The sequence below is a fragment of the Tigriopus californicus genome, chromosome 6 (assembly GCF_007210705.1).
Source record: "Tigriopus californicus strain San Diego chromosome 6, Tcal_SD_v2.1, whole genome shotgun sequence".
Classification (NCBI taxonomy): domain Eukaryota; kingdom Metazoa; phylum Arthropoda; class Copepoda; order Harpacticoida; family Harpacticidae; genus Tigriopus; species Tigriopus californicus.
The window spans coordinates 9,699,278-9,712,688 of record NC_081445.1 but is presented as its reverse complement, the minus strand read 5'-3'; the positions used below and the strand labels follow the sequence as shown (position 1 = coordinate 9,712,688).

General features: G+C 41.4%; 3 protein-coding genes across 10 annotated transcripts in view; 2 read left to right on the top strand and 1 right to left on the bottom strand.

The window, feature by feature from the left end:
• The window catches only part of LOC131881696 (glycoprotein-N-acetylgalactosamine 3-beta-galactosyltransferase 1-like), a 48,136-nt gene extending 45,923 nt beyond the window's left edge, over window positions 1-2,213 (top strand). For 2 of the 3 annotated variants that reach the window (XM_059228639.1, XM_059228637.1), the window contains exons 4-6: window positions 1,061-1,481; window positions 1,550-1,683; window positions 2,075-2,213. In XM_059228639.1, the coding sequence (XP_059084622.1) occupies window positions 1,061-1,481; window positions 1,550-1,660 (532 nt within the window). In that variant the 3' untranslated portion in view covers window positions 1,661-1,683; window positions 2,075-2,213. The remainder of the gene's footprint in view (window positions 1-1,060; window positions 1,482-1,549; window positions 1,684-2,074) is intronic. The other variant, XM_059228638.1, reaches the window with a different exon arrangement.
• The window catches only part of LOC131881694 (glycoprotein-N-acetylgalactosamine 3-beta-galactosyltransferase 1-like), an 89,973-nt gene extending 76,568 nt beyond the window's left edge, over window positions 1-13,405 (top strand). The window contains exons 1-8 of one of the 5 annotated variants that reach the window (XM_059228632.1): window positions 5,439-5,639; window positions 5,707-5,869; window positions 6,450-6,567; window positions 6,639-6,881; window positions 7,485-7,637; window positions 12,018-12,117; window positions 12,569-12,995; window positions 13,069-13,405. In XM_059228632.1, coding sequence (XP_059084615.1) covers window positions 6,561-6,567; window positions 6,639-6,881; window positions 7,485-7,637; window positions 12,018-12,117; window positions 12,569-12,995; window positions 13,069-13,299 — 1,161 coding nt within the window. In that variant the 5' untranslated portion in view covers window positions 5,439-5,639; window positions 5,707-5,869; window positions 6,450-6,560 and the 3' untranslated portion in view covers window positions 13,300-13,405. Of the gene's footprint in view, window positions 1-5,438; window positions 5,640-5,706; window positions 5,888-6,121; window positions 6,295-6,320; window positions 6,568-6,638; window positions 6,882-7,484; window positions 7,638-12,017; window positions 12,118-12,568; window positions 12,996-13,068 lie in introns of those variants that run through there. The other 4 variants (XM_059228631.1, XM_059228633.1, XM_059228634.1 and 1 more) reach the window with 4 other exon arrangements.
• LOC131881692 (probable flavin-containing monoamine oxidase A) lies at window positions 7,736-10,960 on the bottom strand. Of its 2 annotated transcripts, none has more exons than XM_059228628.1 (5): window positions 10,314-10,960; window positions 8,889-9,201; window positions 8,495-8,825; window positions 8,172-8,427; window positions 7,736-8,097 (listed from the first exon to the last, which is right to left on the bottom strand). In XM_059228628.1, the coding sequence occupies exons 1-5, from the start codon at window positions 10,802-10,804 to the stop codon at window positions 7,818-7,820; spliced, it is 1,671 nt and encodes a 556-aa protein (XP_059084611.1). In that variant the 5' UTR covers window positions 10,805-10,960; the 3' UTR covers window positions 7,736-7,817. The 2 variants fall into 2 exon arrangements, with proteins under 2 accessions (XP_059084611.1, XP_059084612.1); XM_059228629.1 differs by having other exon boundaries at window positions 10,347-10,958.
• Window positions 13,406-13,411: the final 6 nt, after the last annotated feature.

Below are 13,411 nucleotides of genomic sequence, written 5' to 3'. Positions count from 1 at the left end.
TGGAGCAAACCCTCACCCGTAATCTGAAAATTCTTGTAGAAATATCTCACCAGACGTCTTGGAAGAATCATACACTGGAGCGCCTAAACGAATTCTAAAATGCGTTTGATATTAGGAAATAAATCATAGTTTGTTTGACTAAGTATGGGTAATACATTTAAGAGCTGTAATGCTTTTGAAAAACCACCATCAATGGGGTACCCCCATGTGGTTTCGTGAACGCAAATTTTTAAATGCGACACTACTAAATTTTACCCAGTCGCATTTGAAATGTGCGTTCACGAAACTATATGATACTTGCAGTAGGTGCAACTGGGTACAAACCGCATCTCAAAATATCCGCTCACGAAACAAAGTGGGGGTAACCCATTCTTGGACATATTGTACAGTACACATGCATTAAATGAGCAATTCCAATTCCCATTTATACACAGAACACTGCACGAGCACAGCAACCAAGGAGCAACAGAGGAAGTCACATCTTGGTGCCAAATTTCTTGGTGATCAGGACAACACCAAAATTAAATGCCTCCCACCTCAGCTAGATACAACGCGGGAATTTTTGTGCTAGTTATTTTGATCCTCCCCTTTATGAATAGCTTAACGTTTTTAACCTCTGAAACATTCATTTTATTGAACTGAACTTTGTAACATGCAATCACAGTGACCAGGGACCAGTCTCCCTTGAAGATTACAAAACACTAATCCGTTTTTAACCTTTGTGTTCTCATTTACATTCCATTGGTTTATAGTGCAATACATGATTTAAGTGCATTTTTCAGCCCTTCTGAGTAATGTTAAAACACAGTTTTTTTAATCTATGCATGCTCTCAAGTTATTTAAAACATGATAAGCAGACTAGATGTGATTGGGTGAACATAAATATGAAATGGAACGTAAAGATGTCAAGAGTTGATTAATGTTTTGGCTAGGAGGATTGACAAGAGAAGTCAATGAAGTGGTGTGATGGTGAGAGCAGGAGTAAAGCATAAATGGAAATGGTATCGATGAGTGTAATGAAAAACTTCTGGAGCCACTTTCTTATTGAATTTATTTACAGTGATGAAGCTGAATGGTTCTTGAAGGCAGACGACGATAGTTACATTATTTTGGAGAACCTCCGATACCTGCTCCAGTCCCATAACCACAGCAACCCGTTATATTTTGGCCACACAATTGAAACGCACGTCAATCAAGGTTTCTTAAGTAGAGGGTCCAGCTATGTCCTAAGCAGAGAGGCCCTGAGACGCCTTGTCACAAAAGGTCTCACGGACCAAACTGGCCACATATGTCGAACTGATAAGGGTGAAGCCGAGAATGCTGAGATGGGCAAGTGCTTGGAAAATCTCAATGTTGTGAGAGGCAACTCTAGTGATTTGCTTGGCCGTCCGCTATTCCTCCCAAAAGGAACCGTTATCACAATAGGGAAGAATCCAGATACAAACCACTCCGGGCAATATCATTTCTATCCTTCTGTTGATGTAAGCAAGCCTGATGTTAAGCAAAATTGATTTTCCCAGCTGTAACGAATTTCTTTTAATCTTTTCAGGGAAAGGGATGCTGCTCTGATAAAGCCATTTTATTCCATTGCGTCTCTTCAGCACAAATGCACATGATGGAATATTTTCTTTACCACCTTCGACCGTATGGATATGAATAGGGAGAGGGGTTGTTTAAGGTTAAGTGAGTCAATAATTTGAAATAAGGCGAGACGTCATTAACGGACTTGGTGGACATAACCATAGATTTCTAGACGCTGGATGTCGGACGACCGACCACTCGGTTGGCTAAACAGTACAATAAACCGGTTTGTAATCAATTCCCAGGAGACCATCCATTGTACTGTTTTGCCAGTCGAGTGGTCGGGCGTCCGACATCCAGTGTCTAGAAATGTATGACATAACCCATTCACATTAAGCTGGAAAACCCCTGATGGCTGCTTATGAAGTGAAAAGTGATTTACCAGTCCGATCCGTGTTTCCTTTGGGCATTGTTGCTTCGAAATTACACGGAATGTATTTTTATTTTACGTTGTGAATCCTTAGCCTTACAATGTACCACATTGTCATTTCAGTTTTTGGGATGCTTATCACAACACTACACGTCTCAAGTATCAGATTCCAGCCAAATTAAACACCACCATCACCTATTTGTCCTCTTTTTCAATGATTTCTGGAACAACTGTCAATCTTATTAAAACGAGCAATGGCCGACATAGAGTCTTGTTGATATCAGGAGCTATGTTAAGGGAAACTGCTGTATCCTTTCCTGAACCGTACTACCACAGCGCTCCGTCCCACACATCAGCTACGAACCTGAATTGTTTTATCGAGTCTATCTACAGCGTTGGGCGTTAAAACGGTTATCTAAATTCATTGTGGCATATCTTGAAAAATAATTGATCGATTTAAAAAATTTAAGTTTTTGAATCTACCGTCATAAAAGCAGCATACATCATTGTAAACAAAGTTTCTTTTAATAACAAAACTATCGGAAATATTGACCAAACTGCAAACCGCACTGCAGTCATTGAGCTCCTCAAAAAGGACGTGGCCACGGCCACCATCATGAAGACCTTGAAGGTCAACAAGACGTTTGTCTGGAGGTGCCAAAAACGACTTGAGGAGATGGGGGGGAGAATCCAGACGACCAGGATCTGGTCGACCACGGTCTTTGAGGACTAGGGCCTTGGTAAAGGCCGTAAGTTCAAAGGTCAGGCGAAATCCGGCCCGGTCGATCTCCACCATGGCCAAGGAGTACTCGGTCTCGAGGAGGACCATGGGAAGAGTGGTCAAGGAGGACCTTGGACTTCATCCTCACCGACTGAGGCGACGTCAACTCCTCTTGACTGCCACAAGATCAAAAAGATTGACCCGAAGCAAACTATTGAAGGATTGGCTCGCAGCAAACCCGGATGTCATTGTAATTTACAGTGATGAGAAATTGTTTGATGTCATGAGGAAATTTAATTCTCAAAATGACAGGGTACTCTCCTGGGACATCTCAAAGGTCAATCCCAGGGTCAAGACCATGTACCGGACTCAGAAGCCAAGCTCCATCATGATATGGTGTGCCGTGGCCAGCAATGGCAAGAAGTCGCCAGTTTTCCGGATTCCAAATGGAGTAAAAATTAATAAAGAGGTATATCTGACATTCTTGAAGGACCAGGTGCTTCCTTGGATCCAACGTCGTCCAAGAGTGGAGCCAACAAAATTTTGACCTTTTTTGGACCAAGGAGATGTGGCCTCCTTCCTCACCAGATATTAACCCCCTTGACTTTGCCATGTAGGGTATGGTGGAGAAGGAAGCAAATGCCGTCTCCAGACCCTCGAAAGATGCCTTGATGTCTGCAATTGAGAAATCCTTGGGCGAATATCCCAGAGCAGGCTGTGCGTGCCAGCTGTGCATCTGTGAAGAAGAGATTAGGTCAAATTGTGCGGAATCGTGGCGGTCATTTCGAATAAATTTTATATGAACTTAATGGTTATGGCACCAACACTTGTTTGTGTGAAATTAATGTAAATTAATTAATTAATTTTGCTGTCAAATAAATTTTAAGTGGTAACCGTTTTTACGCCCAACCCTGTAGACTTGATTTCCGGCCCAAAAACATGTGCCCTTGCTCCAACCCAGAATTGGCGTCCCTACACTGAAGAATTTAGCCGCATATCACCCAGCTGCCTTGCTGGGTACGCCTAGAGTCTACGTACACCGAGATTGTAAAGGAGATGGTCCATAATTGCACCGAGCTTAGAAGACCCTGGGTCTTCTTGCCTTTGTTTCGAAAGTCTGCCAGGGGCTTGACAACGTTCAGAGCGCAATGTTGCGATGAAAAGGGCTCATGATTAGAGCTAGGCAAATGTTCAACATTGCATATTTTGCATATTATTGTATATTTGGGGGTTCTGTGTGTATTTTGATTTTTGTTGCATGTTTTTGCATATTTTGCACTTTTACGAAGAAGTTTTCTGATTTTCTCAAGAAGAATGCCGGGTTTGAAATTCTCCAACATCGCCAAGATTCTGTCCAGTGAGCCTGTAAACAGAAAGGAAAGAATCAAACTGCCATCAGACCCCACAATGTTTGCAACTTTCTCCTGTGCATCAATCATTTTGGTTGACATTGAGCACTGTTTCTCACCTCTCAAGGATCTGCTTTCCAGCTCTTGTCTCTCCATGACTGAGGCTCACGTTAGAGACCAGAGGCCGGTTTTTTTAAAGCTCTTACCACAGAGTTAGGGGCTTGGACGTTGATTGGTATGAACATGTACTGGCCAAAGAGGGAGCAGCTGGTCATTCTGTGTAACGTCTAAGCCTTAACTCAGAGGTTAGAGCGTTTGATAAACTTGCCTCAAGAGCCTGATTTTTGCATGCTCTTACCTTGCATGGAGATCAGGCGTTACTCAGAACAGGCATCCACTCACGACTTACTTGAGCATATTATCATACTGAATAACGTCCAAGCACCAAACTTGGAGGCAAGACCTGCAAGAAACTCACTCCTGATGATGATGCAGTGAAGTAAGGAGATTGTTTTTGGTAGGCTGTAAGGTTTGAAAATAATGTTAAGATTGCTAAATGTGTTGCATATTTTGTTGCATAATTTGCCATTTTTATTGCGTATTTTTGTGCATATTTTGTTCCGAAAATTTTGCATATTTGCCCATCTCTACTCATGATGAATGAAACATTTCATGAAATAAGTTAAAGGAGCAGCACCACCCCAAAAAGATAAATCCAATATCCTTTGTGAAAAAACAAAAGTTATTCCAGGTATACGATAANATTCTTTTGCGACAAAGATTAGTTGTACCCACTTCAGGATCATGATTAAATAGTGTCAGCAACTGATTATAGGGTTTGCATCTTAATATGTCAAGTGTTTCAGATCATCAAATGTAATTCAGGTTCTGGATAAACAAAAGCCGGTCTTCACTTGAACCTGGGCAATAGATAGAGGACATTGATAGTGAATGATGTTACAAGATGATAAAGTTTACCCGAAAACTACACTTACTTTCACTATGTCAGCAAATGCCAACTGAAGAAGATATCTGCCCAGCACTCAAAGTTGACCCAAAGCTGGTCTTCACTTGAATCTGGGCAAGAGATAGAGGACATTGATAGTGAATGATGTTACAAGATGATAAAGTTTACCCGAAAACTACACTTACTTTCACTATGTCAGCAAATGCCAACTGAAAAAGATATCTGCCCAGCACTCAAAGTTGACCCAAAGACACGCAATGATTCTGAACCTATTCAGTCATTGTTAGAACAGACAGTCTTGTCTAGTTCTGCTCAATTCCAAAACCTCTTCAAACTTGCCGCCATATCCAGTTCAATAACAGGCTCGCCAAAGGGGAGCTTTTCTTCCATAGACGAGGAGTGAGTTCTACTCGTGAGCAGACCTCGCTCAACTGAAGGAGCTTCAGAACTTGAGCTTTCTGGAACGAGTGGTGGAAAGAGGGCGCGGAGTGAGTAACTACTCTGGTCTGCAGAGCAGACTAATCCAAGCTGATTCGAACTTCTGTAGATTCATTGAGTCTGGACAAGCTGTCATTATCGCATGATGTATTCCAATAATCCATATTTCAAGAAGAAATCCTAAATCTCAACATTGACGTTGTGGCTTTTTGGGTGAGACTTGGAGAGTGTAGGGGTGTAGCACGTGGTATTATGGGTATTTATAGATTAATCATTTCAGATTGGGCCACAACGTAAGATGTGACACCGCTAGAACCATCCCACCCAACTGCATAATACTCTATAATACGCTTTATCTTGCATAAAAAAGAAGATACTCCAAAATAATGATGCGAACTTTGAGCACTTGGCCAAAGAGCAATTTCGTGCTGAGCTGAACGAAAGTACGTGCTAATATGAGGGTAAGTTGAGCACTAGGTAAGAGGTAGTTGACAAAAAGAGGTTAATCAGATTTTCTATGGAATTTTAAATGGGATCGTGCTTGCTCATTCCGGCTGTGTAGCCCCCTTCAAGTTGATGACCAAAGTCAATTTTGGCGATTGCCGGAGTGCTTTGCATCTATTGATTTGCTGCTAGAGCCCAAGCACTGTTGTGTTATCTTATCTCCCCATTCAAATTATAATTTCGACGACAACGAACTTATCAACTCCAGTGGAGTTTGGCCTGAAATTTATGGATCATTTTTCTTGTTTGTGCCTAGTTTGTGAAACTGCAGTCGGCATAAAATAACAGGAAAACTCCCATTTGATGTGAATGAAATAAATTTCAGTCTCAATTTCGAAGAGCCCTTTTCCAGTTGGGTTTGCGAGTAAGGGATTCTATTTTGTGCACACACTTCAAACAAAGGGATTAAGTTTCACTCATGTCAAGTGAACAATGGAGACCTCCGGAACGAATCAAAAGCATATAAACTGTGTCATTATTCGCGCGCAGGGGTTTTAACTAGACTTTGACTGATTTCAGATTCAACTAAACGTCGAAGACAATTGTGGCTGTGAGCAAACTCCTAAAATATTCGAATAATGTAGATCTCGATGTCAAAATTTGACTAATACAAAATAGACAACTGAAACGATGACGGGTAAGGTACTTGAGCACAGTGATCACTTCAACGAGGAGTCCTCGGACGTTCTTGGACCATTTGCATTTTAGTTCCCAGCCGCGTGTCCAAACACTTTGTGGTTACATTGAGCATGGGCATTGTTTTTGGCTTCAGTTTTGCCTACATGGTCCTGAACATGTCACCATATAACAACATAAACCCGGACTCGAACTATTTGGTGGATCTGACACAGTCATTGACAAGCTCAGGCAAAGGATCTCATTCCCAAGAACTATTGCCAATGGATGGTCCAGACGAACCAATGGTGTTTCAAGATCAGTGGAGTCACACAGGTGAGCTCCAGACCCTAGGGATTGAATGTGCTCCGTTTTCAATGTAAAGCACATTCATGTGAGGGTGTGGTGGAGATTTTAGAGTAATAATCTTTCAAAAACGAACTTGCGAGCTTGATCTAAATATTTCCCTGAGTTTATGTTCTTACTTAAGCTCAAGTTTAATACATACTTTATAATCTGAAAAAATTGAAGCCAGCAAGCGCATTAGTAGAGCGTGAACTTTTCATCATGCAACCTGTGGTTGGATCCCAGGCTAACCATGTCCAAGGTCCTTTTGTGTTAATTAGATTACGTGGTTTGTTGCGTTATCAGCTTAAATGGGCGAACCTGAGGTCATTCTAGAGGGTTAGGTAAGAGTTAGTGATGGATGTAATGACAAAGAAGGAATGCCTCTGCACTGGGATCACCCATCATCAGATGTCGGGCGAGCGAGAGAGCTGCCATCCGACTTAACAAACAAATAAACCAATCCGAAATCAAAATCAATCCGAATTGCAATCATAGGATTATTTAGTAGAAGTCGATATTGATGTCAGTTTATCGCGAAACATGTGGCCGTCACTTAGACACGATATCTATCAATGTTATGGTCTTTTCCAGATGATGATCTCAAAGCCAAGGAAATGGCCAAGCAAATCAGAGTCTTGTGTTGGGTCATGACTGGACCAGACAACCATCAAACCAAGGCCAAACATGTTAAGGCCACCTGGGGCAGGCGGTGTAATAAACTCATATTTATGAGCTCTAAAGAGGGTAAGAAATCGTTACCCATAACTCGATGGAGAAGGTCTATTTCTTAAGAGCACAAAATTAGGCCTCCCTTTTCATCCCTCATTCAAATTGGTTGGCAATTTATGGCAAATCTTTAATCACTGATCATTTTCAAAATTTCAAAAATTATTACCAATTTATATAGTTTCATGATTCAAAGAATTAATGCATTGGGATAAAGATGCCACACCACTTGTCTCTCAAGAAGCAAGCTCCATAGCCAAAGGCAATGCAAGTCATGGGCAAAAAGAGGGTCCAACGATAGATTCCATAATTTCTCGAGCTTTGAACGTGTTTGGGAAATCGATCCTCTGTGGAAAGATGAATGGATTTAAGCACTTTATAGTCCTTGGTTGATAAAGATTGTGGACGGAGATCGTCCAATACTTGGATAGCTGCCCGGGTACCAGATAAAACAGCTCCAGCCATTTGTCCCATCCATCTAGAAGTTAAAAGTGAAGACAGAAGATTCAGTAGTCCAACGAGAGGCACATCCTAATCAAAATGATCACTTACTGAACGGACAATTCTGCTCCGGCAAAGAACACTTTATCTTGATGAGGATCCCGGAGAGTGTAAGCATATTCCAGGCAGCCAAGTCTTTGTGAGCATATGGGCGAAGAGCTGAAAATTTCTTGGTCCCAATAATGGAGCTCAATGTGGTGTGTCTCGTTCTGGGCCCAATGTCCGAAGTATTCGCTCAGGGTTTCTATAATGGACAGCTTCAATGTCTCTGGATTGATCTCGCCCCATTGAAGAGCGGCAGGACCGGCTGAAATAATCAAATGGATGAGAATGACTTGCTTTCCTCAGATGTCTTTTTCAACAAATGTTTTTACCTAAGAGACCGGAGAGAATGCCCGGATCGTCTTCGTTGGTGGACAAGGAGGCATCAAAGACTTGAGTGATGGGTAAGCCAGAGCAGACCTTCTGGATTTGCTTGCCTTGGAGACATGCCATGGTCCCTGAAAGTCGATGATCCTTCCAAAATGGACGAGAGTAGACCACGACAAATTTGATCATGTTCCCAGACGACCAGCTCTTCACAGACTTGGCCATTTTGGGCCCAAGATTAGGCTCAAATTGGACCATGGGTAGGTGCTCAGGGGGAATAGCGCAAATTACTCTCTGGCAAACATAAATTTGCTGAGTGGAGCTCGTCACATAGACCTGTAATGGGAATATCACCCTTGAATTCTATAGTCTATTCCTTTGGAAAATTGATCACATCACCTTTTCGTCATCAGTAACAATGCACTGAACTGGTTGATTTGTGACAATGCTATCGACGCCAATTGTCTTGGCCAGCCTGTCCAATAAAGCCGCTGAACCTCCAGCAATTGCAAGTTTCTTCGTGGGCCCGAAGAGTTCGTGGACACCCCCCATTGATTTGGAATATATCAAGAACATCAGCAGCGAAATTTCGGTGGAAGATCGACCAAAAATGCGCAAGACAACAATCTCAAACATATCCCGGTTGGAGGCAAAATAGCAAAAGTCTCGCAAGAAACCGTGCAAAGAGATGGTATCCAAGTACTCTGCCAATCTAAAAAGAGATAGTTGAGTCGATTTCGAAATCAATATGCCATTTCCAAGACCGTTTAAAAATGAATTGGCAGGTTTACGAGCTTTTCCAAAATTTCCAATTTTTCCTTGCAACTAATAATGGTTGAAAAAGCGTTATGCACATCTTCATTTTAAAAAGTGGTTTGAATGTATAAGAGAAAAGATTTCCGTACTTCGTTTCCATAGACAAAATGAAAGAAAGACGACGGGTCATTTTAAAGAGAACATGATCAGTAAGGGTTGCTCAAAACATAATGCAACAACACTTCACCTTATCCTCTGAATCTGCATGTAAATGTACATTTCCACGGTTCCGCTCTAAAACTGAAGTTTTGAAATTGATTTTGATTAAAAAACAAAACTTCATCATTTCCTAACTTTTTTCGTCTGTACACATGTTCTCATTTTGTCGAATTCGTAATTTTGCTTTTCATTGACTAACCCTTTGGTGCAAGATATTTTTGACGACAATTGTTTCTTCTCAATGCAAATATAGAGGGGTTTATTTTACGACCTAACGCACTTTGGCCTTTACCCTCCGCATAGCCATGGACTTCTAGAGATATGGACAGCAAACGGAAGCAAAAATATCTGATCTCCTAAACCGCTCATCTGATTCCAAATAAGCACTTCATACGACCACAAGCTCTTGTTGAATAGATGAACTCAGCCAAGTTTGAGCCCAAACTTATGCTTAGGGAACTCAGGAGACATGTTCAAAGTTATGTAGTAAACACAACATAAAATTTGAATTTTCGGCCTGCTCTTGGTCAGCTACATAAGCTTTTGACAACATATCTTTGAAACGATGGACTTTGCATGTAAATGATATAAAATTGACCCACCGTTAATTGAAGAGATCTACGTTTCTTATTTTATTACTTTAATTCGAAAAGTGGCTCAGAGTGCCACTTTTCCAATGACCAATGACCAAGAGCAGGCCGATTTGCCAGGAATCTCGTTCGCAGTCCATATTTCTAGAAGTCCGTGGCCTAGCACATTTGAAGCAAATCAAACAGTTTTATCTTCCAACGGCAAGCCGTAATTATCAGTTGCTTTAAGATAAACCCCAAATTTTGGCGCAATCCTCACCCACAACAATTGTCAAGTCTTAATTCAACGTACTTGGGCTTGATGTAAGGATGTTTGATGAGGATGGCGCTCTCATAGTTCTTGAGTCGATTCAAGAGGTACACCCATTCAAATTGTCGAACCCAGCCTTTGAACCCTGAGGTCGCATTAAAAGCACCCGTCCTCCACAAGGGAGAACAATGGGTCGAGCAGAAATACAACTGCTTAAAAGGTGTCCCGGCCAGTTCTAGTGTATCCAATTGCAAATCCGCCAATAGATCAAGTAGTTCCGTTTGAGTCGAGGTCAAAAACTGTCCTCCCAATTCAATGGAGACATTTTGACCTCCAACTAAAACTTCTTTCGAGAACAGACGACCTCCAACCCGAGAATTTGCTTCGAGAATCATGACATTCAGACTGTCATCCTTCTTCTTGAGTTCATGAGCCGCCGTTAATCCGGCGAGTCCGGCACCAATTATGATGACATCGCTTTTAATAAGAGTTGACTCCATTGATCTAATATCCAATGACTGGCAGTCGAGTTTTTTTTACTGAGGGTTAAGAATTGTTGCTCTCAGTGTTGCCAGAAAGTGTTCGTGAATTTCCCCAAGGAATTGGCAAATTTTGGCCAGAAATTTTCGTCTTGATAAAATTCATCAATATTGTAAAGGAACAACCCATTTTAAGGGAAACACGTTGTTATCCAAAGGATTTTCATTTCAGGACTTCTAGATGTGAAGCTATAGAAATTAGGATCAAACGCAGGAAAATAATCAGGAAGAGTAAAAAGCTGAGATCCAAAATGTAATGAAATTCCCAAAATCTCTGATCTGCATATTTTCAGGACTTCTAGATGGTGATTGCTGCATGTGAAGCTATAGAAAAATAGGATCAAATGGAAGATGGCCATTAGGTATTGGTTATTGTTGGTGTTTGGGTGAGTCCGGCAAAAGACTCGAGTCCGGCAGAGGACTCCAGTCTTTTGCTGTAAAGTTAGGTGGAGGAAAAAGGCTCGTCTTGCAAAATTTTAGTAAAAAATTGAATAACATTTGCTTGACGAGTCCGGACTCGAGTCTATTCTAAAGGACTGGAGTCTTGCCGCCAATTTCTCCATAATTGAGTAAAAGACCCGAATGCACTCGGACTCGCCCCAGCACTAGTTATTATGTGCCTGTCCAGATTTGACATTTTACTGGCTACAAGGGTAGGCTATACTTGTGTTTCGTACAATTTCTTTCTGGAAATGACAAACTCTTGATACTTCCAGTTGACCTTTGTTTCAAGAACTGGTCTCATTTAATTTGGTTTTCTTTCGTAATTTGCTAAATATGATCTTTTCTGTTATAACATTTCCTTTCGCGCTGCGAAGAAAGACAATGATTCATTTTGTATTTGTATTTAAAATTCAAGAAAAGTTAGGGTGCAATTTCGTTGAATGTTTAGAAGAATGGTTGCATTCAAGTCATTGGTTTGATGATTTTTATTTATTTTATTTTTTAGGTGTTATTTATATTTTTTCTAGTCTTTAATACCCATGTTTTTTTCATGATTCTATGCTATTACCCATTGGCCACATATTCGCCCCAAATGAAGGTTCAAAATGCTCTAGAAGTTGGGAACTTCCCCAGCATTTGGCAGCACTGCTTCCTCTGTGTTACTTTTGGATTCACAAGCTGACTTTGTTTACGAAATGAATTGAGCGGCAAATTTGACGCTTCATTCCAGATCCATCCTTGCCGAGTGTGGGTTTGCCGGTTTCGGAAGGCAGGAATAATCTTTGGGCCAAGACCAAGGAAGCCTTCAAATACGTGTATAAACATCACTAGTAAGTATTATCAAGTGTTTTCAACTTGAATCATGATTAATGAAGCTGTAAATGGAACATCGAGTCAAGCCACTAGTGTTTGGTCGAGTCCGGGCTTTAACCACATTTTCTACGTTTTTCTAAACTAAAGAAGATTAATGCTGGGCTAGATATTCCAAGTCCTCCTAAAGAATGGTTTCCGACATGGCCATTTTATGACCAATTGGGCCCGTATGTTCATGAATAAAATGGCGAGTTCGACTTGTATATGTAGATCGTTTTTGAAGCAATCTAATGAAAATATGGAAAAACACGTACGGCAGTTTGATTGTTTAATTTCTCTCTTTTGAGCTCAACCCTCGATCGCACCCGGGCTTGAGGCCTGTTTTTAAGGTGCAAAAAAACTCGTCTTCATAAACGTTGACGAGGTTTGTTAGGATAGTTGAGCTAATCTCTCAAATTTCTTGCATAGCGATGAAGCCGACTGGTTCCTGAAAGCAGACGACGATACCTACGTGATTTTGGAGAACCTACGATACATGCTCCAGTCCCATAATCACAGCGACCCGTTATACTTTGGCTGCAAATTCAAACCGTACATCAAACAAGGTTATATGAGCGGAGGAGCCGGCTACATCCTAAGCAAAGAGGCCTTGCGCCGTCTAGTCACGAAAGGCCTCACAGACCAAACCGGTGTGATATGTCGTCCGGATGAAGGTGGAGCCGAAGATGTTGAAATGGGCAAGTGCATGGAAAATCTCAACGTTGTGGCAGGTGACTCGAGGGACTCGCTCGGCCGTGGCCGATTCTTCCCCTTAGTACCTGAACATCACCTCATGATCGGGCAGCTTCCAAAAGATTTCTGGTTCTGGAAATATGTTTACTATCCCGCTGAAGAGGTAAATGAGCCAATTCGTAAGCACAACGTATTGCCGCCGGAGTATGTATCAAATTAGTTTGAATCATTTTCAGGGCATGGGATGCTGCTCTGATAGTGCCATATCATTTCACTACGTCTCGCCAGGTCAAATGTACGTGATGGAGTACTTTCTGTACCACCTTCGACCCTACGGGATTGACTCGGGAGTGCGATTTGCCAAAGAGACCGAACAGAACACGAATGTGATTCCCAGTGAAGAGTTGAAACCAAAATCAGTCGACACGTCATACAACGAACTTGCTCAAAACATTTCGTCACAATGAGGCTTTAGCAGCAACCTCGTGTCTCTCAATGAACTGCATGGGCATTTATCAACCCTTAATCTTAAATGTTAAAAGAATTTTGATGTTCCAAAACTATAGCTGAATTGAAATA